At 41.8% G+C, this 26,925-nt stretch overlaps 1 protein-coding gene across 5 annotated transcripts; it reads right to left on the bottom strand.

Annotated features, from left to right (window-relative positions):
- Nucleotides 1-17,578: 17,578 nt before the first annotated feature.
- LOC136490151 (uncharacterized) lies at nucleotides 17,579-22,925 on the bottom strand. 5 transcript variants are annotated; one of them, XM_066486638.1, is made up of 8 exons: nucleotides 21,047-22,925; nucleotides 20,766-20,958; nucleotides 20,385-20,497; nucleotides 20,094-20,304; nucleotides 19,373-19,496; nucleotides 18,358-18,491; nucleotides 17,987-18,067; nucleotides 17,579-17,911 (listed from the first exon to the last, which is right to left on the bottom strand). In XM_066486638.1, exons 4-8 carry the CDS (start codon nucleotides 20,277-20,279, stop codon nucleotides 17,807-17,809), a joined length of 630 nt encoding a protein of 209 aa, XP_066342735.1. In that variant the 5' UTR covers nucleotides 20,280-20,304; nucleotides 20,385-20,497; nucleotides 20,766-20,958; nucleotides 21,047-22,925; the 3' UTR covers nucleotides 17,579-17,806. The 5 variants fall into 5 exon arrangements, with proteins under 5 accessions (XP_066342735.1, XP_066342734.1, XP_066342733.1 ...); XM_066486637.1 differs by having other exon boundaries at nucleotides 20,389-20,497; XM_066486636.1 differs by lacking the exons at nucleotides 17,579-17,911; nucleotides 17,987-18,067; nucleotides 18,358-18,491; nucleotides 19,373-19,496 and having other exon boundaries at nucleotides 20,282-20,304; nucleotides 20,389-20,497; nucleotides 21,047-21,175; nucleotides 21,361-22,925.
- Nucleotides 22,926-26,925: the final 4,000 nt, after the last annotated feature.

Genomic DNA, 26,925 nt, shown 5'->3' with positions numbered 1-26,925 from the left:
ATCAAATCCTAAAAGTTAAAAATCTATGTGGGGTCCACCTTTCAGTGTGCAGTTGTCATCTATCCCATCCTTCTATGCGCGGTTGTTACTAGACATGTCGATTGTGTCCATTGGCCAACCAAAACAAGCGTAATCATTTTTGCTTGCCTGGATGTTCTGCATTGCATGAGCTGTACAGCGTAGTTGTGGCAACAAAACTTGGTAAGGCGCATGATCCTCGCGAGCGTTGCCTACTTTTGCTGAACCGTTTAGCAATGAAGCAAAAATAATCGTGATCATGTTGTGGAGTGCAGGTGATGTCATCATGCAAGTGGGATTTGATCACATCTGCTGCGGTTGAATCATATTACAACGCTTCACTTTGATTTCGATATACTATAAGCGGTATAATTTTGTGCTTTTATGGTAATGCTAAAGTTGTGTGGGCTACCAAAATTTGGTAGTGAATTAGATAATGAATACATCTGATGAACAACTTTTGATAAACCTTTCTTTAACGATGAGGCAAACATGAATCTCTTGTTATGGAGTCTATATGATACCTTTATGTATAACGGACCTTTCTAATATGGAAGTTGCATCATATAAATTTAGCTTGTTGGATTTCCGCACTGCCTGAGCTATATAGTTTGTGCTTTTAGTGGTTCTAAAGTTGTGTGTGCTTACCAAAATTTTGGTAGTGAAGTAAATGAGCATTGAATCTTGTATGCATTGTCAACTTCTGGTCCGTCTTTTTGTGAGCAATGAAGCAAACATGAATTGTTCTATTATGCTATTACTGACATGCATGTGATTGTTTACATTAGCGGGTCTGCTCACATTTCATGGGATTCATTCATGTTCATTTTGCTTGCAAGGATTTCTGCATTTCCAGCTATATGGTGTGCTTTGGTAGTGTTAAACTTGTGTGACCTACCAAAAGTTGGTAGGGAAGGCACTCATGGATGCTATCAATCCTTTGATATGGCTTTGTGTGTACAATGAAACAAATATGAATTAGGGCTTGTGCACATTTGGTGAGGCTCCATCAAATTTATTTATCGGGCTTTAGGTATGTGTTGGTATAGTTGCACATTTACGATACAAAAGTTTTTAAGGAATGAAACTAGTAGAAAGAAAATATGATTTGGAGCTTCTTGGTTGTAAAAGTTTGGAATCCATATAGGGTCCATCCTCCAACATGTACTGTCTACTAGCTCATCCTCCTATGTGCATTTGTCACTTAGCTCGTCACTTGTTACCATTGGTGAGCCAAAACAAGAGCAATCATTTTGGTTGACCAAATATTTTCATTAGTTGATTTGTATAAAAAAAAATTGGCTGCCAAAATATTATAGAGAATTAAGTGGCAGATGAATCTTGTGGTTGCTATCAAGTTTTGCTAAGCCTTTTTGTGAGAACTTGAAGCAAACATGATTGGTACTCTTGTTACTGAGTACAAGTGATGCCTATATGTTAATGGGCTTTCTCACATTTCATGAGGTTCCACCATATTCAGTTGTTCTTTTGATGTATGTGCACTGGATTTGCTCATTGCTCAAGCTGCACAGTGTGATTTTGGTAAGGCTAAAGTTGTGCAGGCTTACCAAAACTTTTTCTAGTGAATTAAATGGCCAATGAATCTTGTACGTGTTGTCATCTATCCCATCCTTCTATGCGTGGTTGTTACCTAGCCTTGTCCATTGTGTCCGTTGGCTAGCCCAAACAAGCGTAATCAGTTTTGCTTGCCTGGATGTTCTGCATGAGCTGTACAACATAGTTATGGTAACAAAACTTGGTAAGGTGCATGATCCTCGCGAGTGTTACCTACTTTTGCTGAACTATTTTAGCAATGAAGCAAACATAATCGTGAACATGTTGTAGAGTGTAGGTGATGCCATTATGCAAGTGGGATTTGATCACATCTACTGAGGCTGAATCATATTACAACACTTACTTTGATTTCCATACTATAAGCGGTATAATTTGTGCTTTTATGGTAATGCTAAAGTTGTGTACGCTACCAAAATTTGGTATTGAATTAGATAAGAATACATCTCATGAACAACTTTTGATATGCCTTCCTTTAGCAATGAGGCAAACTGTAGCACCCGGTTTTAAGAATAAAACCAGATACACACCATGTGTGAGCCCAGGAAGTCTAATCCCACATATAGCTACAAATAAAGGTAATATCGAAAGACAATGCTCAATATATGTAACACCCTCGGTGTTACACTGTAAATCTTTTGCTAGAACACTGCATGTGCATCATGTTTATGTGATAGTGTATGAATTATAGTGTGTAAATAAATTCCTGTGACTTGAAACGTTTATCGGAAACGCGAAACGAATGTTATATTTCATGTCGCGTTATATCACTTTGGGTTCTAAATGAATTTTTATTGAAATAAAATGTTATAGAATGCATAGACGAAACTTTAATAAAGTTTGTAGTACAAACTTTGGAGGTGGCGGTGAAATACCTGCGGTCGAGAACGGGATTCACTAGCTAGCTTACTTAATAGCTTGGAAATCGTATTCGACGCGAAACCGATCAAGACGCGGTTAAGTTTCTTAAGTTAGAAAGCGGGTTGACTAGGCTACATTTGGGAATTTTTATAGGAGAATCGGTTTAAGTAGTAGCATGGTTTTAGGGTTTGTTTTAGTAGCTTGACATCCCATCTTGAGCGTAAAATAGGTAGTTTAGCAACTGGATTATCGAGTTGGATTTTTTAGCAGCTTTAAAAAGCGTGCATGACACGGTTGCAGCACCTAGGCACGATCACCGTGTCGGCACTCGGCGTCGCCGCGCCTGCTGCCCATCACGCAAGCCCGCATGCATGCCACCACGTGGGCTCGGCCTGCCACTGGCTCTGCGCGATGGGTCACTGTCACCCGTTGCCACGCCCTGGCTCGCGCTCATGCTCGCGCACGCATGCACGCCGCGCTCGGCGGGTCTAGCCGCTCTGCCACCGCCGCTGTCATCGTAGGCCCTATGCTCGGTCGGTTCGCTGCTGTCTGCCTCACTGTGTCCTCGCGCGGCTGCCAGCCTCGGTACGCTCTCACCGCCTGCATCGCTTGCAAGTTAATGCTCTATCGGGCATAAGGCCTGCATGGCAGTACACTCTCTCGGGCACAAGGCTATGTCACCATCGTCTTGCAAGTTAATGCGTTGTGGCCGCCTGAGTCATGCCAACTCATATGAGCACGTGTGTCTTCCCTGTGTGTGCCCTTGTCGGTTGTGTTTGCGTGGTGAGCATCGCTCTACGCCCCCGGTCACCTCTGCCTTTAATGGCGTCGCGCTAGAGTCACCCGAGCCATGCCAAGGATAGCTTGCAGCGCTGGCCCAATCCATGCAATTGCGTGCGCCAAAGGATTGAGTAGGAACCCAACTACGCACCGAACCCTCCCACGGCTGCTGCCAGCCAGTGTCGAGCCCCAATTTGACGATTCCTTCACCGTCGGCCATTTTAAGACCCCACGGTAGCGCCTGTCTAATTCACCTTACCCCACGCCACCTCCGTCCAATTCATTGGCACTATGTCTTCGCCCTGTTCCCCTCTATCCCGTGCGCACCCCAATTTGCCCGGCTATTGCCTGACTAGTGTCGCTGACGTAGTTGCGCCACTACGGTCATCGCCGTGGTTGCTACGCGCGTGTGGCCGGACTCACTCGGCCCATCTCCGATCAATCCACCACGTCTAGTAGGTTCGGGGTGAGTCGTTGATGCCCATTCTTGAGCTCATTCACGTTGTCTGTGCCTTGGCTCACGGGAACGTGGCCGCTATCATAGGAAGGAGTACGCCATCATGGAGGGAGCTCGGGACAGCATCTCCGTTAGCCGCTTCACCGCCTATCGCTTCGGGTTTATGCCTAGGTGAGCATCAGCTCACATTTGGGGATGGGGAGGGGCTGGTCAGGCCGGCGTAACCGCTCGGTGCCAGCGTCGTCGTGCTGGTGTGTAACATCCCAGATGTTTAGCACTTAATAAAACTTTAATCATGGTCATTATCATGCATAATCATTAAGCATCATGGCATATAAGCATCTCATGATTCAAATTGTACCATGTATATGTTGCATAGGAGTGGAGATATCATTTCTTGGCCTGTTACCAAAAGTCATCCATTTAAGTGTTTTGTTATTTTATGGAGCAAGAAATTCTTCAACAATGAAAAGTTTGGTGTATGCAATTTGTCGAGTGCAAAGTATATACTTCACCATAGTACCAAAGTTGGTTGAATGAAATTGAGTTATTTTTAACCACCAAAAATGACTAAATAACTATTTTTGGAAATTCTATAAATTCAATTTTCAATATATACATTTCGTTGAAATTCTACAATTTTTTAAACCATCAAGAATTTGATGTTAAGCCTTAAAGCAAAGTTGAAGAGTTCATCAAAGTAAACAAGTTTGCTTTAAGGAGTAAAATGAGATGCTGAACAGTTTGGGAGTAATTTGAGAAAAATAAAATCTGCCTTCATGAACAGTAACCTGCCGTGAGCTTCTTCTACTCTCTGTGTTCCTCACCGTTGCCATGTCCTCTCGGCACCTTCTCGCACCATGCCATGTAGGCAGCCGATTGGCCAGCCTCGCCACGTCCTGGACCGTGTTGCAGTGCCGTCGGGCAGCTGTCACCGCCGGCGGTCCTTCTTCGGCGTTCCAGGCGCGTTCATGGTGTCTTTGGCGTCGCGCTGGCGTGGAGAAGGCCGTGTCGTGGCTTCCTCTTGCTTCCTGACCATCATATATAGCTTGTGCCGTCGCCGTTCGTCTCCCTTCTCCTCCTCTGTTTTCCCACCGCCGCCGCCATAGCTCTGTCGAGCTCGCATCGCCTCCTCAGCGCAAACCAGCCTCGGCTAAGCTTGCCACAGCTTCGCTAGTTCCTTGCGCAACCAGTCCTCCAGCCCTTGTTGCTTGATTTCGCCGGGAACCGCTGTTCTTTGCCTTTCTTCCTCGCAACCGGCAGCACCGCCGTCGCGAGGGCGTTGCCGTGGCCAGAGCTCTCCGGTGCGTTTTTGTCCTTGCTCAGCATAGCTCCAGCTTCGCCTTGATCCCGTGATGCTCTATGACCGGTTGTTAGATCCTTTTGACCACCGCAGTCACCAGAACGCCGCCACCGACAGTCATTGCTCAGTTGTGGGTGCTGTGCATGTCGAACCACTCATCCGTTGCTCTTCCGATCCAGCTTTCTGGTCCAGTGTGTTTGGGGTGAGCTTCTCGTGCTTCATGTGCCATTTATTTAACCGTTTCTGACTTAGTTTCGTCGACGTAGCGCCATCGAGCTGCTGTGTCCGCCATGGCCGGCGTAGTGCTCGGTCCAGTCCGTAATTGGTCATGCTTGTGCCACAAATCGATGCGCCGTGATGTAGTGATCATGTTAGTACCTTGGTCATCGCCGTAGACCTCGCCGTCGGCGAGATTTCGCCTGTCAAAGCCGCTATCGCCGTGGTCAATGTGGGAGGTAGGGGATGAGAAGTGGGGTCGGGCTGTCAGTGATTCAGTGTTGAAAATGGATTTTTCTATTTTGCAGATTTGAATGAATAGTCATAGTTTTTGTTATTTTTGTGTAGAATTATTTAGAGTTCCAAAAATTATGAAAATTTTTATGTGGCCTCTCTGTAATGTATATTATTTAGGAAAAATATGAAATTTTATTTTTCAGTACTTTTTGGATGTGATAAAAATGGCTCAATTAATTAATAAATGAGTTTCCATGATTTTTCTAGGCTTTATTAATTATCCAAAAATTATGAAAATTGTTTTGCCACTTAGTTATCATGTGATGAACCTTTACAAAAATTTTGAGCTCAATTGGAACAAGTTGATTTATTTCATAATTTTGAATTAAATAATTAATTCATAAGAGCAAATAGTAACCTTTAATGATTTATGTTTTGTTTGAATTTTGGATTGAGTGATGACCTTGGGTCATTAGTTGGTAATGATCCTTGGCAATTGAAGTAAGTGTTACGAAAAAGGTTTAGTTAGTTTGACTTGTAACTGTACCGCGAAGGAAAGTTGTATTCAAGTTGTTAATTTTGCATCCATCATTGAGCATCATATTTTTGTATTTCGCATCATGTTAAACATGGCATTATTACTACGTGTAGTGAATGAAGGTGAACACATGGTAGTTAATCAAGTTGCAGAGAAAGTTAATCCATCCGTTGAGGTCGGATCTGATAATTGTGGAACGTCTCAGGAACCTGACTTTTCCGTGAACCAAGGCAAGCCCCGGATGCATTTAAACCTACCTTGTGTTTTATAAATTTTTATCGCTTTTGCTTTTATATACTGCATTAAGTGATTAGGAGTCAAGTGGAAACCTAATTGGTGCATTACCAACCTTGTTTTTCCATATCTACCTGGCTATTAGTTTTAATTCGTAAATGCTAGTTATGCTTAGTCATGCTTAGCCGAGTGATTACCTGTCACCTACGAATTTTAAATGGATCTTTGGTTATGTTTGGTTACTTATGTTATCATGAGATATGAGCATGTGAAGTAATAAATCTAGACCGGGCGGACTCGGTATGTGAGAGCCACAAGATATGGAGGTCTTGTGAGCGGCTTCTTTCTGCCTATGTTGATTAAGGTCCGTCCATTGTTGAATTGCATGAGGTGAGACTTTGTAGTACTAACCACATACTCCGGTAAGCCTTAACTCGGCTATTCTATTACGAGAATGGCTACTCGCGCACTAGGAGTGGAGAGATGGCAAGAATAGCGTGTACCCATGTGGCAATGGGCTGGATTAGTGGAGTACTATATTCTCGGGTGGTGCGAACCAGTTCTTGTTTTAGGGGACCTGAGGGTAGGTTGGTATATGTAGGTCGAGGACCTACATATGTCGTGTGGTCTGGAATCCCCAGCTGGGTTTTAATCGGTTTGAATCGTCGTTGCTCCTCGGTTATGGAGACTCAACTCACTGTTCATCATCGTAGTTTAATAACTAGAACTTGAGAAAGGTTTGAGAAAGTATGGGATATGAAGTTTCATGATCTCATTACGGATCATGTCAGCTTTGTATATGATCTTTTGAAGATAAAAATGTTGATATAAAGAATTTTGTTAAAGAGCTTTTATGCAAAAGAACTTTGACTATTGCTAAAGCCATACCTTGAATCCCTGAGTCTGCATTCCTGAGTCTTCTCAGTTTTAATTCTGGTTAAATCTTGTTGAGTACTTTTGTACTCAGGGTTCGTTGACCCTTGTTGTAGGTGAGCCTCATGAGCAGGTCTATTTTGGACCTTGCTACATGACTGTTGTTCAAGTCGATGACGATAAGTGAATGTGTGATCCTTGGGCAGGATACTTATATTGTGTGTTTGTATTATGATACTAATGCCACTCCACTGCTACTATGGTTTATAATAATAATCGTACTTAGTTTGTAAGGTTTGAAACAACTGTTTTGTAAACTAAGTTACTATAAGACTTCTGTTATTTTACTCTGATGTATATTAATGAATAAACTGTTGTATTACTGCAATGACTCTGTAATGGGATCCTGCTCGGAAATCGTGGATGATTCAGGGTTCTCCGAGGACACCCGACAGTCTTCTTAAGTTACCGGGAACATATGCATAGTCATCAGAGGTCATTAGACAGTGACAGGTGCATGTGGGCCCTATAATTTAGGAGGTTCTGCCCGCGCATGGTTGCCCGAGGGTATCTAAAAGATCCTTATGTGGTTTTGGTAATTGAGTGACAATCTATGTGGACTAATTGTGTTTATGTGAGATACACATATGATTAGTCCATAGGTACATATGTGTGAGCAACATATGCCATGAAGGTGAAAATGGCTTGGAGATGTTGCAAAGATCACACATGTGATGATGAAGGAGCTCATTGCACATGAGACATGACATTGAGTCATGTGATCAAGGTGGAGAAGATCAAGACAAGACTTGGCTTGATGGACCGGTTGCAAGCGTGAAGGGAAAGTCGGAGGCTTTGGAGCGATGAACCGCGTGGCGGTGAAGCTTGAGCAAGACTTGGCACCGATGGACGAAGGCAATGGTGAAAAGCAAGTGAAGTCAAGATCGATGAACCAATATGATCACGTGATGATATGAAGTGGATCATATCATTGTCGATCATGTTGGTGCATGTGTTACATCAACATTGGAGGAGATGGAATGGAATGCGCAAGGCAAAGGTATAACCTAGGGCATTTCATTTCACCAGTCATAGGTGGGTAGAGAAGTTGATGACCGAGTTTAGGATAGATGGTCGTACTATCAAGAGGGGCAAACTTGTTTGCATATCGGTCATCTAAGTGCCACTCGAGTGATCTAACTTTGCATCATCGCTAGGATTAAGTGGCGTGGCAAGTTGAGTGGCTAATCCTTTGAAAAATGATTGTGAAAATGCTAACACACATACACATGGTGGTGTACACTTGGTGGTGTTGGCACATTTATAAAGGAGATGAAGTTGGAGTTGATGTGGATCAACTCAGCGATGGAACGGAGGTGAGAAGGGTTTGAAACTCCATTGGTGAAGTGTTCGCCCGTAGAGTGCGGATAGTCCAACGGTGCCACCGGTGCCTTGTTCCGAAAAGGTAGGGTCTCATAGAGTGGACCGGACACTGGTCACGTAGTGACCGGACGCTGGGTTCCAGCGTCCGGTCAGTAGTGGCAGATAGCGGGCAGGCGTCGGTCATCGACCGAACGCTAGCGCTGTAAGTGACCGGACGCTGGCCGTATGCATCCAGTCAAGGTGATATATGGTGACGTAGGCAGAGCAGTGTTGCTGGAGGTGACCGGACGCTGGTGCTGTGTCCGATCGTGACTGATCGGACGTGTCCGGTCATGTCTGGTACCTTACTGGAAATGATCGGACGCTGGGGTTGCTGCGTTCGGTCAGTTCAAGCTGCTGCGTCCGGTCGATAGATGACCATTGAGATCGAGCGATCAGCATTTGAAGAAGGGGACATGTGGTGTGCAGCGCAAGACCGAAAGCTGAGGGCCAGCGTCCGGTCGATCGGACCGGAGCGTCCGGTCGTCCTGACTTTTGCCCAGTGAAGGGGTAACGGCTCTATTTGTTCATGGGGTTATAAATAGAAGCCATGGTTGGCCTTGGGTCAGTAGCTGAGCACACTAGAGCCTTGGTGGCTTGTGTAGTAGTGCTTAGGAGCCCTTCATCTCACATATACTTGATAGTGATCATTCGATTGTGTGAGAGAGCGATTCAAGTGCGAATGCATCGTGAGGTTGCATCGAGTGGCACTAGGTGATTGAGTTGCAAGCCAGTGGTGCTTGTTACTCTTGGAGGTTGCCACCTCCTAGACGGCTTGGTGGTGGTCTCCGTTGAAGCCCGCAAGAAGCTTGTGCGGTGCTCTGGAGAAGAGCTTTGTGAGGGGCATTGTGCTCGCCCCGTAGGAGTCGTGAAGAGCAACTCTAGTTGAGCGTGTCATTGAGCTACCCTCACTTTCGGAGTAGGTTCTTGCGGTGCCCGACGTGCGGGCTTGACGGGTGATGCCAATTAGCCACCGAACCACCAAGTGAGCGGTCGACACAACGGGGACATAGCGTGTTGGCAAGCACGTGAACCTCGGGAGAAAAATCATCGTGTTAACCTTGTTCTTCCCGTTGGTTTGCATCCTCGTTACACAAGGTTGTAATTACTTTCATATACATTGTGCTTATGTAGTTGCTCTTGTAACTAGTTAGCTTGTGTGGCTTACTAGTCACCTTCTTGCTTGTGTAGCATAGAAATAGCTCCCTTGCATGGCTAATTAGGTTTGTGTAACCTTGTTAGTCACTTTGCTTAGTTTGTATAGCTAAGTATTTGCGCTCTCTAATTTGGTATTGGTTGCCTTGTTATTGAGCATTGCTAGTGAGCTTAGTTGACTTTGTGCTTTTGCTTACTAGCATATGTTGGAGCTTCCTTGTTGCTTAAAGTACTAGTGGCATAGGTTTGTGTGACCTTGCTCCTAAAATTGGTTAGGTGAGCTCTAGCTAGCCCAGCACCTTTGTTGCTTAATTAGTATCTTTAGAAGGTGCTAGAGAACATAGATAGAGGGGCGTAGTCTTCGCTAGACCGATAGTTCTAATTCTGCACTTGTTTCGGTTAGCCAACATGATTAATTTTAGAAAGGACTATTCACCCTCCTCTAGTCCGCCATCTCGACCCTACAGTATCGCCGTTGCGAAGACATGTTGTTCCGTGGGTTTATCTGTGAAGTAGTTGACTGTAGGAATACTGTCGTGGGTCTCAGGGTGATTCGTCGGTAGGTCAGGGCCGTTTTCATAAAATAGTCGAAGCGCACGGGCCTCCCTGTCGTGGGCCACCGTCGCACGGGTGGGCCGCGCCAGCGTTGGGCAGCGCCGGTGCGTCGGGTGAGTGCGCGCGTTGCGCCAGACTGGGCCAAGTCGTTCGCACTTTGGGCCGCGCGGTGGAACTTGGTTTTCCATTTTCCAATGAATTAATAAATGCTTATTCAATTTAGATTTGAGCTAAACTTTGATAATTTATAGTAAATCTTATAGATGTCCAAAAATAGTGAAACAAAATTTATTAGGTTCACAAAAATGATATCTATCTGTGGTGTAGTTAGTTTACAGTTAGCTGTGATTATGATATGTTCATAAATCCAAATTAGAGAGCTTAGTATTATGTAGATTAATATTTGTAGGATTTTTTGTGGCTAATTGATGATGGCTTTAGTCATGAAATTTTTATAGTAGGTTCATTAGAATATTATGTAATTACTATAAATTTTGTAGCACTAGAGTAGGTTGATAAATAAGAGTAGTTAGTACTCCTCGTTTTATCATATATAGAGTAAATCGGAATTAAGAGTAGGAATACCTTTAGTTGCTAAGATAGTACATGCCATGCTTCATACTTGTTAGTGGTAACAGTAGGTAACTTAGCACCTTAGTCAGTAGAACTAGCTTAGTAGCTTAATAGACATTTTTATATTTTAATAGTTGTTGTTGCCGTATTACTAAGTGTTGCACCATCATTTGATGCCTGTAGATCACGAGTTGGTAGAGTTCGTGCCCGTGGACGAGCAGGACTATGAGGAGGTCATTGAGAAATGCGAGGAGGAGATCCTCGTGCAGGATGGAGCCCCGGAGCCTTTTGGTGCTGACTTTGTTGACCCACCGCCTGCCCAAGGCAAGCCCTGGTGCATAACCCCTAATTTTGAATTATTACTGAATATATATATGATGTGCATTTACGTTACAGACATTTTATGGAAACTACATGCATAAATATATCTACCTATAAGTCCTACTAGTACATGTCATGTAGCTGCTATGCTTAGGATTTTGGTAGCGTGAGTAACCTGCCGTTACTCACAATAAAGGATAATTATGATCACTCATGATAAAATGGTGGAAAGGAAAAATGGTGACCGGACAGGGATGTGGTTTGGGTACTGGTAGGTGTAAGAGGTTATGTCCTGTGGCCAATAGGGCATAGCTTGGTTACACTTTTTTCCTGTCTGTGTCGGTTAAGGACCGGCCATTGCAATAGATGCTAGGCAAGTCATAGATTTATTATCCCGAGCACATACTTGGGTATGGGCGCAGGGAAGACATGTTGCTCTCTTGTCGTGGGTTCTGGCTCTTTCTGGACCAACTGATTGGAGGCGGGGATGGTAGAGGTCCTTGCACCGTACTAAGTCTGAGACTTAGGAGCGGGGGCTTGGAGTACAAGTTTGGACGGGGACCTGGAACCTAGGACAAGAGGGTGATGGGTTGGTCCTGCTTGTGCCTAGGGTACAAGCGGGGCGTGTGTTTTTGGGGTACCCAGCTAGGCACAATGATCCGCGAATCGCCGCCGAGTCGGTATGACTTGTCTTAACTCTAGCATCGTAGTAAGAACTAAAAGATGAAAGGTGATGAAATAGAACTGCTCGCTCAACTTTTGCTTGAAAGTAGAACAAGTGCTTACATAGAATGGCTAGATAATAAATTAATCATGGCTGCTAATGATAACATAAATAAGGATTCACTACTAGTATTGCTTTCTGCAAAAAGAAACTCAGCAAACCATAAAGCTTTGCATATCCCTTAGAGTCAGGAAATTATTCCCACTAGTCGGATAAGTCTTGCGAGTACATTATGTACTCAGGGTTTATTTACCCCTGTTGTAGGTAATGCTTGAGGAGTATCGTTGTGTGAAGGATTCTTCTGGTGGGCACAGACGAATCCTTATTCATTGTCGATAGATGTTTATTTTTAATTCTGCTGTTTAATATTCTGCACTTTGACTTTGGAAATGTAATAATGTAATTTTTAAGAACTCTAGATGTATATAATGGATTAAGTATTGTAACTCGTTCTCATTATTGGATCCTTGGGGAAAATGTGGATCTTTCAGGCTCTCCCTTGGGGTGTGCCCGATGGATACTGCCCGATGTAGCTTGCTTTCGGGGTGCTTAGTGTCTGGTGGAAGACGAGCACCTCCGTAAGTGTGTTATTTCGGGCGGTTCTGCCACAATATATAATGTACTTAATATAAAGAATATAATCTTAGATAGCAAACAGCGGAAAGACAACTCCGATCCTTGGGTAAAGACTCCAATTCCACAGGGACAACTGACTGGTTGATCACAAGCCTAATTCCTCCAAACTCTAGTAATCTAGTACCCATCCGGGATTTTTATCCAAAGTTTTAAAAAGTAAAGCAAGCGTAAGTACAAGTCATACTTAACAAATATAACATGAGGTTCATAAGGCTCAAAAGGTTGACACTGGTTTAACTACGATTAGCTTTTAATGAGTCATCTTTTAGCAATTGGGTGGCAACAAGTTTATTCACAAGCCCATATAAACACATGATCAGGTAAACATGAATAATGAATAGCATAAATAATTAACCATTAATGAGCATCTTTATCATCAGTATGATCAGTGTTCATCATCTATTCCGTAAGGGTCCAAGGCCGCTCGTGATCATGAGCACGGCTGATATACTAGTTTTACACTCTGCAGAGGTTGTACACTTTCACTGTGAGTCGTGATTTACCCTTTTGCCCGAGGTAGCTAATATCTTGACCCACTTCTAAGGAAGGTCAGCAGAGTTCACTATGAAACCTTTCAAAGGTTTGTCTAATAAGTTAGGGCCATTAGATTCACTCGACAAACAGATATAGAAACCCCCTATCGAATGGCACAATTCCATCATGGCTATACACATAAGAGTAGAGGCTGTCCTATACCCGATTCGTCAAGCCATTCTTATGCCATAAAGGTAACCTCTAACAATCTAGAAAAGGTCCTCATACTGAGCTAAAGCTAGAGTCATGTAGCCCTCACAGTTGTACTGTAAGTCTTGGATGTTCGCTTACAGATAAGTCCTTAGGGAGAGAAATCTAGAGCATCATAAAAATAGCCCAATGCTCTAGCCCCCTTGTTCCATGTTGTTAAAAACATCTTTTAGTGTTTATTGCATATATCATTAGTCAAGTTACAAGATCATAGTTTTTAATTGAGCACTAGCATCATACTACCCAATGCAATACCTCATAGTTGACAAGGTACGAGGTAACCAAGTACTAGAAAATCCTTATTGGTAGTCAAGGTGGACACATGCATCATGAATTACATGATTAAAGGTATATAGGACAATAAGGATGATCCCATGCTATACTTGCCTTAAACTCAGATCCTCCTTCTAGTCCAAACCTTCAAAGAATTGCTTCTGGATTCACCATGTATAGCTCACCGGCCGAACATGATCATAAAGCACCACACAATCATCTATGCAATCATACACGAAGCAAACAATAGAACTAAATTATAACAGTACACCAAACACCATAAACAGTAAGTAAAAAGGTTTTAAAGACGTTCTACATGTTACTACGAACACACAGACGTGAAAAACACTCTAATCAGAGCTATAACGAAAAAGTTATGAATTAAACAATATTTCCTTTAACAAAATAATAGATTAAATCTTACCTCGAATTTCAAAAGTTAAAAATATATTTAACAGTAGGATGAACATCTAGATTACTCAATTACGAATCTAACACAACTTGAACGGATCAAATCAGAGCTAAAACAGAGATTTTATTGCCTAAAGAAAACTAGTGGCAAAACTTTAATAAGTGGATCTTCTATTTTGAATTAAAATAAATAAAAATTGGAATTTTGAATCTAGAGTGGACTGCGGGTTCGAATATAGAAAAGTGTAGGGTCTCTTTTGCAAACAAACCTGGTGAAGGGGTACGGGTTAATCTCAACCGTTGGATCGAGATTGGATGGCTGAGATTAGAAGACAGGGAGGGAAGACGTGGCCGACCGGTCGGAACAGGGCCAAACATGGTGGGACGCCATTGTCGGTGGCAAACACTTCATCGAAGATCACGAAAACGGCCCTCGAGGCCACGGGAGAGCAAATCGGAAGCACGGGGAGAAAGAGAGGGAGATGTCGAACTCGACTAGGTAGCTTACCGAGGCGCGGAGCGGACGGAGGCGACGTAGTGCTCGGCGGGACGACGGCGGCCGGTGGCGCTAGGGTTTACGACGGCGGCGCGACAGCTCTAGACGTGAGGCAGTGCGAGCTAGGGTTATGCGGGGGGAGTCAGCGCGGTGTGGGCTCAGCATTTAAGGCAGGGGAACATGGGGCGCACGGCACGACGTGGAGGCGGGATGGATGCGGAGTCTCAGCGGCGGTAAGAGTCTAGGAAGGGGACGACTGAAGGTGGAAGACGACGTCTCGCTGACATGCAAGTCCGCCCTAGCAGCGACTGCGGGTGGGAAGGAGGCGTGGCGCGGTGACGTGGCCTACTGGGCTTCGGTCTGCTTAGCTGGGTTGCGCGAGAGAAGAAGAGGGGAAAGCGGGGGCGGCCGGCTGGGCCTTCGGGAGAGGAAGAGCTAGGCCACGCGGAAGCCAGGCCGAGCTGGGCCAGATCCAAGAGAAGGAAAGGAATAAATAAAATTCTTTTTTTCTATTCTCTTAAACACATTTTCAAATCCAATTTCAATTCAAATTCAAATTCTTTTAAAATTTGATCAAACCCAAGCATCACAAAAATAAGTATGCATCAGCATGAATGCACATGTAGGTAGGCCTTATATTAGATTTTAATTTTAACAAAGCTTTTATTTTTCTAAATTTGCATGCTCACAAAATGCATAATTAAATCAAATTCACCTATTTTAAAATTATGCTAATTTTAGGGTGTTACACAAACATGAATCTCTTGTTACGGAGTGTAGGAGTGTCGGTGATGCCTTTATGTATAATGGACCTTGCTAATATGGAGGTTCCATCATATAAATTTATCTTGTTGGATTTCCACATTGCCTGAGCTATATAGTTTGTGCTTTTAGTGGTTCTAAAGTTGCGTGTGCTTAACAAAATTTTGGTAGTGAAGTAAATGGGCATTGAATCTTGTATGCGTTGTCAACTTCTGGCAAGTCTTTTTGTGAGCAATGAAGCAAACATGAATTGTTCTCCAATTAGGATATTGTTTACATTAGTAGGTTTGCTCACATTTCATGGGATTCATTCATGTTCATTTTCTTCATTTCTTGCATGGATTTCTGTACTTCCAGCTATGTGGTGTTCTTTGGTAGTGCTAAGCTTGTGTGGCCTACCAAAATTTGGTAGGGAAGGCACTCGTGGATGCTATCAGTCTTTTGATATGGCTTTGTGTGAACATTTAAATTTATTTAGGGGGCTTTAGTTATGCGTTGGTATAGTTGCACATTTATAGTACAAAAGGTTTTTTTAAGGAATGAAACTAGTAGAAAGAAAATATGATTCGGAGCTTCTTGATTGTAAAAGTTTGGAATCCAAAGGGTCCATCCTCTAATATGTACTATCAACTAGCTAATTCTCCTATGTGCATTTGTCACTTAGCTCGTCACTTGTTACCGTTGGTGAGCCAAAAAAAGAGAAACAATTTGGTTGCACAAATATTTTCATTAGTTGATTTGTATAAAAAAATTTTGGCTGCCAAAATATTAAGTGGCAGATGAATCTTGTGGTTGCTATCAAATTTTGCTAAGCCTTTTTTGTGATCACTTGAAGCAAACATGATTGGTACTCTTGTTTATGTACGCCTCATTTCATGAAGTCCAATTCTGTTTTAAGTATATTAGTTGTTAGGAATATAGCTATTCTTCTCTGGTCTAATCATTGATCATAGTTAAATAGAATTCCTATGTTCGAAAGAGGTGTAAGTGTAATGGTTTGTTTGCTATGAGAACCCAAAAAGGCATGTTTGGAACCCAAAATCATCAAATGATCATTGTGCCTAGCGAAAAGCCTAACAACGTGATCAGAAGCAATTCGAACACAACCTAACAATGTGGTCAGAAGCAATTGTTGCTTATTTCTTTGCAGCAGCCGAACCCATCTCTGGTCACATAGTAGTATATTTTCATGAGTTCAGTTTCTCATGAGCAAATTATTCAGTTATCACATAAAAAAATAAATTACAGGAAAATAAGTGAAATCCCTGAATAATTTATCATTAGTAATAAATCATGCTGTGAACACAAAAATAATCATGTTTAAACATTCTTATAGTTTCTGTCATGTTCCTGCCAATCCTAAAATGAACTACTACTACGACTACTCACTCATATTTTCTTATGTATGTACCATGAGTAAATCACTTCAAAATTGCAATTCAAGCCAAACACTTTGAGTGCATCTTTAGTGGATCTCCTATCTAGTCTCCTATACTTAAAATAGGAGGTGAAGCATAGGCAGACAGCCAGCCCATCAACCCTTATACATATATAAGAAAAATGATGAAAAACTAACTTTAGTGACTCCCAGAAACTAACTCTAAAATTGTATGTTCTTCTAACTTTGTTCTAAGACAAACATGTCTAACTTTGATCAAGTTTATAAAAAAAATACATTTACAACATCAAATTAATTTCATTAGATACGCCATGAAATATCTCTTGATAAAACATTTATTTGGTATTGTAGGTGTTAATATGTTTTTTTTTAATAAAATTGATCAAGGTTAACTTAGGATAAAACCAAAAAACAACATATAATTTTGAAGAGAGGGGGTAATATGTTAGTTTATACTTGTGTACCAAATTCCTTAGCAAATTTCAGAGTCGGACCAAATTGTTTACTAGATTATATTGAATTGTATATGGATTGTACCAAATGTATATGAAAAAATTGTCAGGCATATCCTTTGTATATATTCTGGATCTGCTGAAGGCGCTCCAATAGATTTCCCATCACATACTCCCTCCGTCGCAATGAAAGTGTCGTTTTTGACTGCTTCTTGTTTGACCATTCGTCTTATTCAATTTTTTTATGCAAATAATAAAATAAATAAATCATTATTATAGTATCTCTAATGATAAAATAAGTCATAACAAAATAAATAATATTTATATAAAAATTTTAAATAAGACGAACAGTCAAATAAGAAGTCTAAAAGTCAAAAACGACATTTTCAATGGGACGAAGAGAGTATACTATATCTAAATCTTTTTAGGAGATCCTCTAAAAATAACCCCTTCTCCCCTAAAGAAAGGAGAGACCCTTTCCCCTTTCCCCTATCCCTTCACCTCCTATTTTAGGTAAATCAGCTGCAAAACTTCTATGTTAACATGGTTTCAGGACACTCCATATATGAGATGTGTTGGAAATGCTCGCTTCACTTCTTATATACAACTTGGCAACTTTTCAAGAAATTGAGCTCTAAATCCTGAAAATCTGAGCTTGAGTTTCAGCCAAATGGCCCTTAAACAAGTAGGACTAGACAAGGATGCACAAATGGCCGTGGCCGCAAATCAGTTGCGCGCCTATCCATGTGAATGCTACCACTAATCAAATGAGAAAGTAACTGAATCTGCAACTATCAATGGATACTGCTATCTGATCTAACACGGTCGAAGAAAAGTATTTGGGGCTGGAGACTCCTATGCCGATACTGATGGAGTAAACACTCCCACGAATCTGCAAACTGCAAATACAACCAAATGTCATAAGAATTACCAGGAAGAACAAAGAAGTGAAATTTTTTTTTGAGATCTCATGCCTCTACTGCCTTGCTTCCATATATGATCCATTTCTCCTCTTTCCGGGCAAAGCAGAGATGTTCCTCCTCAAGGCAGCATATCTGATTACAAAGTAAGATTGTGCGCCTATCATAATCTGGTCCTATATGAACAGGTGTACAACTCCATGCAGTCCATCATAGGCCATCAGTTTGGATAATAAATATCAAGGATTAGCAGGGCATTAAAAATGTCTTCCCTGCTCTCCCACTAAAACTCACAACCTAAAGTGTAATGCATGTATATATGATTTTATTTTATTTTTTAAAAGAGAACATTGCAGATGTGAAGATTCATGAACAAATGAACTAAGGAACAGATATGAAAAACAGGAGGTTCTCTCAGGACATACGGCTGTAGCCAGAGTATAATCTTCTGGAGGAAGGACTTCATCATAAAGTGTATCAAACCGCAATGGAGTGGTTATGTTTATCAGCACTTCTGACATGTCAATGCGGCAATGCTTGTCAATCGGCCAGTTAAAAACTGCAACAATGGTACAAAGAGAAAGAGAAACAAAACTTGGTGACGTAGTCATAAAAAATATCGATAAATAATGTTTTGTCATTAAATTTAATAATTGTGGTAATAGAAACAAAAGTTTGGCTATTTTTTTAGGAAACTACAGGCAGACTTGGAGCTCTACCTGATTTTTCTCATTAGAATTTGACCAGAGATCAAAAAGGGTAAAGCCCAGGGAGTTGCAATTAGATCCTTCTAATAAAAACCACCAATTTTAAGCTAAGTGGGAACAATCACTGACGTGGGCACAGGTGGCCCAAAGCTCAGCATGATCAATGAGAAGACTAGCTGTCGCCGACTTGCCATATCCAAGAGGTGGATCTTGTCAAAGATCATCGTGTTCCTCCTCTACCAGATTATCCAAAGCATAAGCAAGATGGCAGTGTTGAGGAGGCGTGCTGGCCATACAGAGCAGAGGTAGTGGGCACCATAATTTGCCAGAAACTAGCGTTGGATGGGCATGTGCAGAAACGTGTTTGATGGTCTCAGGGACACCATCACAGGCCTCTCAGGTTCAGGGGAATCCAAGCAATAAATGGGAAGTCAGGATGCATCCAAGCAGTAAATGGGATGTCAGGATGCCCTGGTGTGCATCTTGCCTTGCCTCAGAATCCAGATTCCAGAAGATCTGAACCTTCTTAAGGGCAAATTTGGCCCAAATGATCAAAAGTTTGGAATATCATTGTACCGGTTCTGGTTATATAATAGCCACATTTCAGACTGGGACTGCAGGAACATAGCAACAAATGCACTAATCTTATATAGTTTATTGATTTGCCTTTCCTTTCTAGCACAACCGAAATGTATTAACCTAGCAAATTGTGCATTGGAGCAAGCAACCATACCAATAGCAAAAATAAGAGGCTCGGATCGAAGAGAACGCTTAGTCTTGTTCCCACATTGGCAGTTCTCAGTGGCAAACTGAAACTGCTTGTCCGCATCTCTCAGGAGCTGACCGAGCGATTTCATCTGAAAGAACCATAAGGCTCCAATTTTAAAAATGAACAGAACACAACACTGAAATTTATATCCTCAACATGAGGGAAACAAATAAGACAGAAAATGCTGTTTACCTCCACTACTGGAATTGCACTGACATCAACACTGTGGAAAAATGTAATGTAATCCTTTTTTCAGAGGATTCGTTCAGACAGATGCATTTCTTTTGTTCTCTAATGGGCAAACCAAAAACATTATGTGCTACACTACACATACAAGATCGAGGCATCTTGATGTGCTTATTAGTTGGTGTTCAATATTTGCATTGTAAGAATGCAAAGAAGTATGCGACTTGTGCAAAGTCTCCAAGATTGTTGATATAATTTCTGATGCAATGTTCATACCTTCCTACAACCAAATAAAAAAAAAACAATTCAACTAGTTAGCTACAAGCAGAATCTTAAATGGACCTAATGAAGTGCCCATTAGTACTATGTTATAATAATATATTCTTCGAGGCATCTGTCTAGTGGTTTGTAGCATAAAAATGCTGGATAATACATTCTTTTATGGAGGCTCCGCTCAGGAGTAAGTCCAGTAGAAAAATATAATGTGAAAGGAACAAACCTTCCCAAAAAGATTATGTTCATTCAAAATATCACTGAAAGCAGTTCCTACATCATGTGGAAAATTAGTGACTCCATAGCCTTTCTCGTTGTCCCATGCTTTAAATGTTTTTCGCAAGACAGATAATGCAGTGGACCTCAACAGTAAGATGAGGCAGTACAAGTGGCATATCCAGGAACCTATCATGGAACTCCCTCAAATGCCACAATGCCTGCAATAATATTATTCTTTTCAAGTGGATAAACATCTACATATTAAAATTTTGAAAGAAGAACGAAAATAATTTGTTACCCACAGAGTCACATTCAAAAACAGCAGACCCTCAGCAGTGATGTGAAGTACAGAACCTACACCACTGTCTATGGAAGAACTTTCAGCTTCCAAGGTAGAAAAATTCGAGCTATCTGTAAATGTTGTCAATCATGGTAAGCAAAATAAGCAAGTCATGAATTTATGGTAAAATAACTGAATCTTAAATGACGATATATCCTATTTAGAACAGGCAAGATTAATATTTCTTTACATTCATCACATGGATAATAAAATATTTATATAACTTTCTCGCATGGTCTCGCGCAAGTGATGCAAGCCCTTTTCTGTTGGGTATTTGGATCTCATAGAAACAAGATCATCAGCAATAGCTAAAAACAAATTGAGATGTTTACAGTTTACCAGATTGCGAGAGCGAGGAGTTTTCACATTCATCTGTCCTGCTGATAGTAAAACGCATGTCTGAATCCATGTCTGGAATTTTGTCTTCGAACAAAGATTCCTCATGCAGATTATCTAAACCATCTCCATTATTGACAGCATTTTTATCACCCCCATCCTGTGAGTCTTCTCCAGCAGAATTATTCAACTTATCCTGTGGAGACAACCATGAATACAAGCATTCAAGCAACTAATATGATAAAAGACATGCAACAATTAAGTGACATAAGCACTACACTAACCCATATATAAGCCCTAATAAGAGGCAAAATGGCAGCACCGTAATCAAATGTACAAACTTCCACGAGCTTGCTCTTTAAATAGCCCACTTCATTATCCAGTAGCAACATCTCAACATCTATAGAATCTGCCTGCATGTTTGACAGGAAAAATCTGAACATCAACAGACAAGAATCAAGAAAAGTGAGATGCACTCTTTCTGTTTAGTAGTAATATATGTCGAACTTCCTTCTATTTTCCACTGCCTCAAAGATATAATTTCCTTATACCTGATTGCACTAAACCCACAGTGAGTTATAAATTGAAATATAAGTACCATTAACATGCAAAGTAAGGACCACCGTAAGGGAATAATCCCTATGATTTTTCTTCTTTGCAGCACACTTCGTATCAAATTGTCTCAGCAATAAATCTGATATTCCATAAATCCTTTCCAGGACTTCGTTTCCATGATGGACACACTTCTGCCTCAAGCTGGCCCATGACATCGCAACCTCTTCCAGAGAATTTAACAGCCATCTAAACAGCGCATCCTCCTCGCAAGAACCATCCTTCGTTCTTGAAGCAACCTTCTCAGCGTCCAAAGATAATAAGGTCCCATCTTGAACCAGAGATATGATATCAGAACGACCTCCCTTGTTCTCCCCTTCATCACCCAAAATCCTCACGAATTCCCAGCCTCTGGATAAATGATTATAAAGCTGGTCCAATGGTTTATCGAGTCTCTGAATTTCCATGGAGTCCAATGAGGTGACACAGGAAGGAATGCAATATGGCAATGGTTTCTTGGACCTGCTCCTCGCAAACTTGATGACCTTGTCCACAAGGCCAACAGGGAGAGCCTTAAATGTATTGAGACCAGAAAAGACATCCTTGATCCTGTCCAAGTTCCTTCTTCGCTCTGCATCTTCTTCTCCCATCTCAAATGACGTACACTTCAAGGAATGCTGAAGCTCTTCGGAATCCAAGGCTGCTCTTTTCGGCATCAACGGCTGCAGCTCTTGGAGTTCATCGATGTACTCGCCCTCGACGTGTGACACGAACGAGTTTGCGTCCAAGAAAACCATGTCGCACACAGGTCACAGCCAGTACGCCCATGCCTTTGTGGCCTTGGCAAACTCCACTGCGCAGGTGAGCAGATGCACGCCGCCGCCGCCGGTTTGGTCGCAGTAGGACCTCAGGTCGTCGAGGTTCACCGTGAGAAAGCCGCGCAGGTCGTCGTCGGTCACCGCCTTCCGCGTGGTGGCGTGGCGGCAACAGCACGGTGGCTTCGTCGTCGGCGCCGCCACGCCCACTGGTGGCGCGGTGGCGTGGCGGACCCCCGTGGCCTCGAGGGCCTCCGCGTCGGCGCGGGCTCGTTGTTGCCACGAGCGCGGCGCGGCGGGAGGCGCCAGCGGCGGCGTCGGCGGCGTGCAGGGCCGGGTCGGTAGGGTCCGCCACGTCGTCGAGTGCGCGCGCGCACTCCGCGAGGGCCTCTCCGAGCCGGCGCACGTAGAGGAGCGCGGAGGCGAGCGTGGCGGCGATCCCGGGGCGAGCTCGGAGGCGCGGCGGGACCGCGTCGCCCGCGCGCGCCTCGACCGAGGCGCGCGCGTGGCCGAGGATGTGGTGCACCAGGGGCGACGCCGGGTGGCGCTCCGCGAGGCGGGCCGCCGCCGAGGCGCAGCCGTCGTCGTGGCAGTGGGACGACCGGGCGGCGCGGATCGCGGACTCGGCCTCCTTCCGGAAGGCGGCGGTGGAGTCCTCCCAGTCCGCGTTGGTCGGCGGCGGCGCCGCGCACCCCGCGGGGCGGGGCGGCTTCCTGCTCCCGCCGCCCTTCTTGCTCTTGCGGCCCATAGGAGTGTTTGGGTGTGGGGGCAAGGCAAGGGCAATGCCGGCGGCGGCGGCACAAATCACCACGCGTGACGGTGGCGAGGAGCAGCGGAGCGGAGTCACAACTCGAGGAGGGGACCGCAGGAGTGGGACCCACTCGTCAGCGGTACATGACTTTTGGTCACGGTCTTGTGGAGGGAGGGAAGTAACCGTATGCTATGTAACCGTATAGTACGTTCCATCTAACATATGTGTCGTCGTGATGAACACCCTTCTTTGTATTCTTTTTTTTGGAAAAAGTCTACTTAACCCCTCACCTATTATACTTGTCTACTTCACCCCCTCAACTATGAAACCGTCTGTTTTACCCCCTGAACTATCTAAAATCGTCTGTGTTTACTCCTTGGGCGGCTTTTAGCGGCGGTTTTGCTACAGTAACAGCGGTTTGCTACAGTACCTATATTTTGAATTTTTTATTTTCGGTGACTTTTTGAAAAATCATAAAATAAAAAATCTAATTTTATTGGACTCCACATGAGTAGATCTACATAGTAAATATATAATACGGTATACTTTAGTATAAAATTTTTACTGTAGCCTTAGATTAATTGGAAAATCTAATTTTGTCTGTAATTAATTAGAATAATTTATAGCTGCAGCTTCTATGGTCCAATTATGGTGAAATTTTTATGGTACGCTAATTATTGTATGCTTGAACTATAGTAAAAATTTCGTACTCATTGGACTATGTATAACTTAGTTATAGATAAATTCTAATTAATTATAGATAAAATTGGATTTTTCAATTAATCTAAAGCTACAAAAAAAAATTGTACTAAATCATACCGTATTATATATTCACTGTGTGGATCTACTCATGTGGAGTCCAATAAAATTAGATTTTTTATTTTATGATTTTCTATGATTTACTATGGTTTTTCAAAAATTCACCAAAAATAATTTTAAAAAAAAGAAAATTCAAAACACTGGTACTGTAGCAGCCCATAGTTACTGTAGCAAACCCGCTGTTACTGTAATAAAACCGCCGCTGAAAAACCGCCCAGGGGTAAAACAGGCGGTTTTAGATAGTTCAGGGGGTAAAATAGACGGTTTCATAGTTGAGGGGGTGAAGTAGACCAAGTATGATAGGTGGGGTTAAGTAGACTTTTTCCTATTCTTTTTGTTTTTTTTTTGAGCTAACCTAGCTTTTTGTCTTATAATTTTTCTAAACAAACCGTGATGTGGAAGAAATGAGGTGATCAAGATGCCCTCTCCTGGGTCTCGGTTACATGTTCACCTTATTCGCGGGTTGATTTCTAGGCTAATAAACTCGGTTGGTGCTGGTTTGTTGTGAGAGAAAAATAATGTTGATTGACTGGCTGATAAGACCTGACTGAAACCAATCAACGAACAGACCGTTATATGGAACACGGGAGTAGCCGCTGGCGTGACTTGTACAACAAGTGTAGATTACAGCAGAAAAAGGAGGATAAGATCTATCCTATACAACTCAAGTTAGGCTGCGTTTAGTTCGCTGCCGAATCGGCATTTTGCACAGTGTGATGTGACAGCAAATACTGTAGCAATTCGTTTGTATTTGTGAATTATTGTCTAAACATTGACTAATTAGGCTTAAAAGATTCGTCTCGCAAAGTTTAACCAAACTGTGCAATTAGTTTTTGATTTCATCTACATTTAGTACTCCATACATATACCGCAAGTTTAATGTGACGGAAAATCTTCTTTTTATGTAAGTGTCAAAGTTAGGAATTTAGGGGAACTAAACAAGGCCTTACAAGAAAAGGAAGACAGCTAACAACCTAGACTAACCGAGTATCTATCCTGATCAACAGGCGCTAGCACTAGCACCCATCGGTATACATGTTTTCCAACACATAATGCACGTTCTACATTCCAAATGTGCTATTCATGTATACGGATTGATAGTAGCACGTAATGAATTTAAGTATTTTAGAGTTAGAACATTGTGCACACCCACATGAATCTGGTATATATGGTTGTAAGTTAAATTAGGAAAGTTTCGTTTACCTTAAAAAACATATACCATGCCATACAATTGCATGCACGATCATAACATTACATGAAACAAAAAGACATTCAAATCGCCTTAGGCTTTTGTTTACATGCTGTCAGATTCACCTTCATCCACATGTGTTGAGGTGGATTGGGATGAAATTTAGTTCAAGTTCTACTCCAATCCACCCAATACATGTGGATTGATACGAATCCAACTACATTTAAACAAGGCCTTAAGGAGTAGATTCACTGGTGTGGCGAACCATGGCAGACGCCCGCCGATGAGCACCCCGTCATCTCGAGCAGTGAGGGTTGCTGTTTGGTAGGGATACATATCACTATAGAAATGTTTTGGATCTATATTTCTTAAAAAAATATTTTAGATGATGCGTCAGAATCACTTTATGAGATTGTTTTACTGGTACATTCGATTCTGAACTTTAAAATATTTTTCTATAAAAAATCATATAAGTAATTAAAAATATTCATAAAATTTAGGAATTTTTTGTGCTTGTAGAAGAACTTAAATATAACACGTTTTAGCTTATTGTACTTAGAATGATTAGCAATTAAAAATACATAGCAGGAGCGCACATGAGCTGGCACAAGATGACAAGAATTATGTGAAACCACCTAATTCTATTTTGGTCCTTAGCGAAGGAAATCTTAGGCAAGTCTCAATGCCAATTTCATGTCTCAGTTTCTAACACACTCGTATTTTGGAAACAGTGCAGAAGAGTTTGTTCCCCATGAAACTCTCTCTACTCCATGAAACTCTTATCATCTCTGTCTTCATTAACACAGTGTCATGTCAGTATATTTAATGTCCATGAAACTTTATGAAATCCATATTGAGATTGGCTCTAGAATCGTTAAAAATATTTTAGCCCCAATCGCTAAGCTATAGTGCCGTTTTAGAAAAGGCTATGTTTCCATCATCCGAATGGAAGCGCAGCGTGTATCAGAAGCTATCGAAATATGAGAAATTAGAATTTTGTCCCTGACTCCTTGGTGCAACCCGTAACTGGTGGTTCTTTGATATGTTCAATCATTAATCAATATTTACCTAGAACTTTTTTTAGTCTGCGATCATTTTTTTTTTCAAATCATAGTACAGATGTGGACACTTAAAAATGTACTCACACTCATCTTATGAACACACGCACACGCATATATTCTTTTCCCATGAACACCTCTAAAAATTGAGTCAGCAAGAAGCATTCACCTACCACTAAAATAGTAATAGCGTTAAATTATGGAATAACGACTCTTGAAAAATTCAAACACCCTGGTCAAGGACTTCAAACCAGGTGGGCAGATCCACCTTAAGAAACTCAACTAGCTGAGCTATGCTCAGTTCACTAGTGTGTGATCACTTGATTATAATAATATGCAGAACTGCATCCCGTTTATATTCTCTAAGTTTCTATTTCCATGGTATTGCACCGAGTTATCATGTACCCTTGTTTCTTAGTACATTATAAATTTGCCGTAAGTGCATTATCTGTGTACCCTTGCTGATTTGAAAGGTGTTATTCTATTTTATAAAAATAATAAAAATTTAGTTTAATATCTAAAAAATCATAACAAATTTATTTTATCGAAAACATGAAGCTAGTACCTTTTGTTTCTAAAAATGTTATCTATCTTGTTGGAATCTATTAGAGTTATTTAGAAATTATTTATTTCTGTTCATATTGCTTTGTGGCTCATCTTGGTGTTTATTATTTCTTTAAAGCAAATAAAATCCAAATGACTATAAATAGATCACTAATAGTTAGACAATATTTTTAGAAGAAAATTGGTACTTGTTTCATATTTTTATATTTAAAATAATTTGTTACAATTTTTATAGATTAAACTAGATTATTAGATAGTAGAAAACCACATTTCAAACAAGACTAAATTTGTTGAGTTTAGACAGTTGGATGGCGTCTGATACCTGACTTCGTAGTTCAGATTGAAAATTAGGCGGTCGTATAAGTTGGAGGTTGAGAATGGACTCTGCCTGAATATAACAACATTAGCAACCAAA

Source organism: Miscanthus floridulus, chromosome 10 (genome assembly GCF_019320115.1).
Source record: "Miscanthus floridulus cultivar M001 chromosome 10, ASM1932011v1, whole genome shotgun sequence".
NCBI classification, from domain to species: Eukaryota; Viridiplantae; Streptophyta; class Magnoliopsida; order Poales; family Poaceae; genus Miscanthus; species Miscanthus floridulus.
Note: the sequence above shows the minus strand (reverse complement) of the source record. Positions and strands in the feature narration are given on the sequence as shown.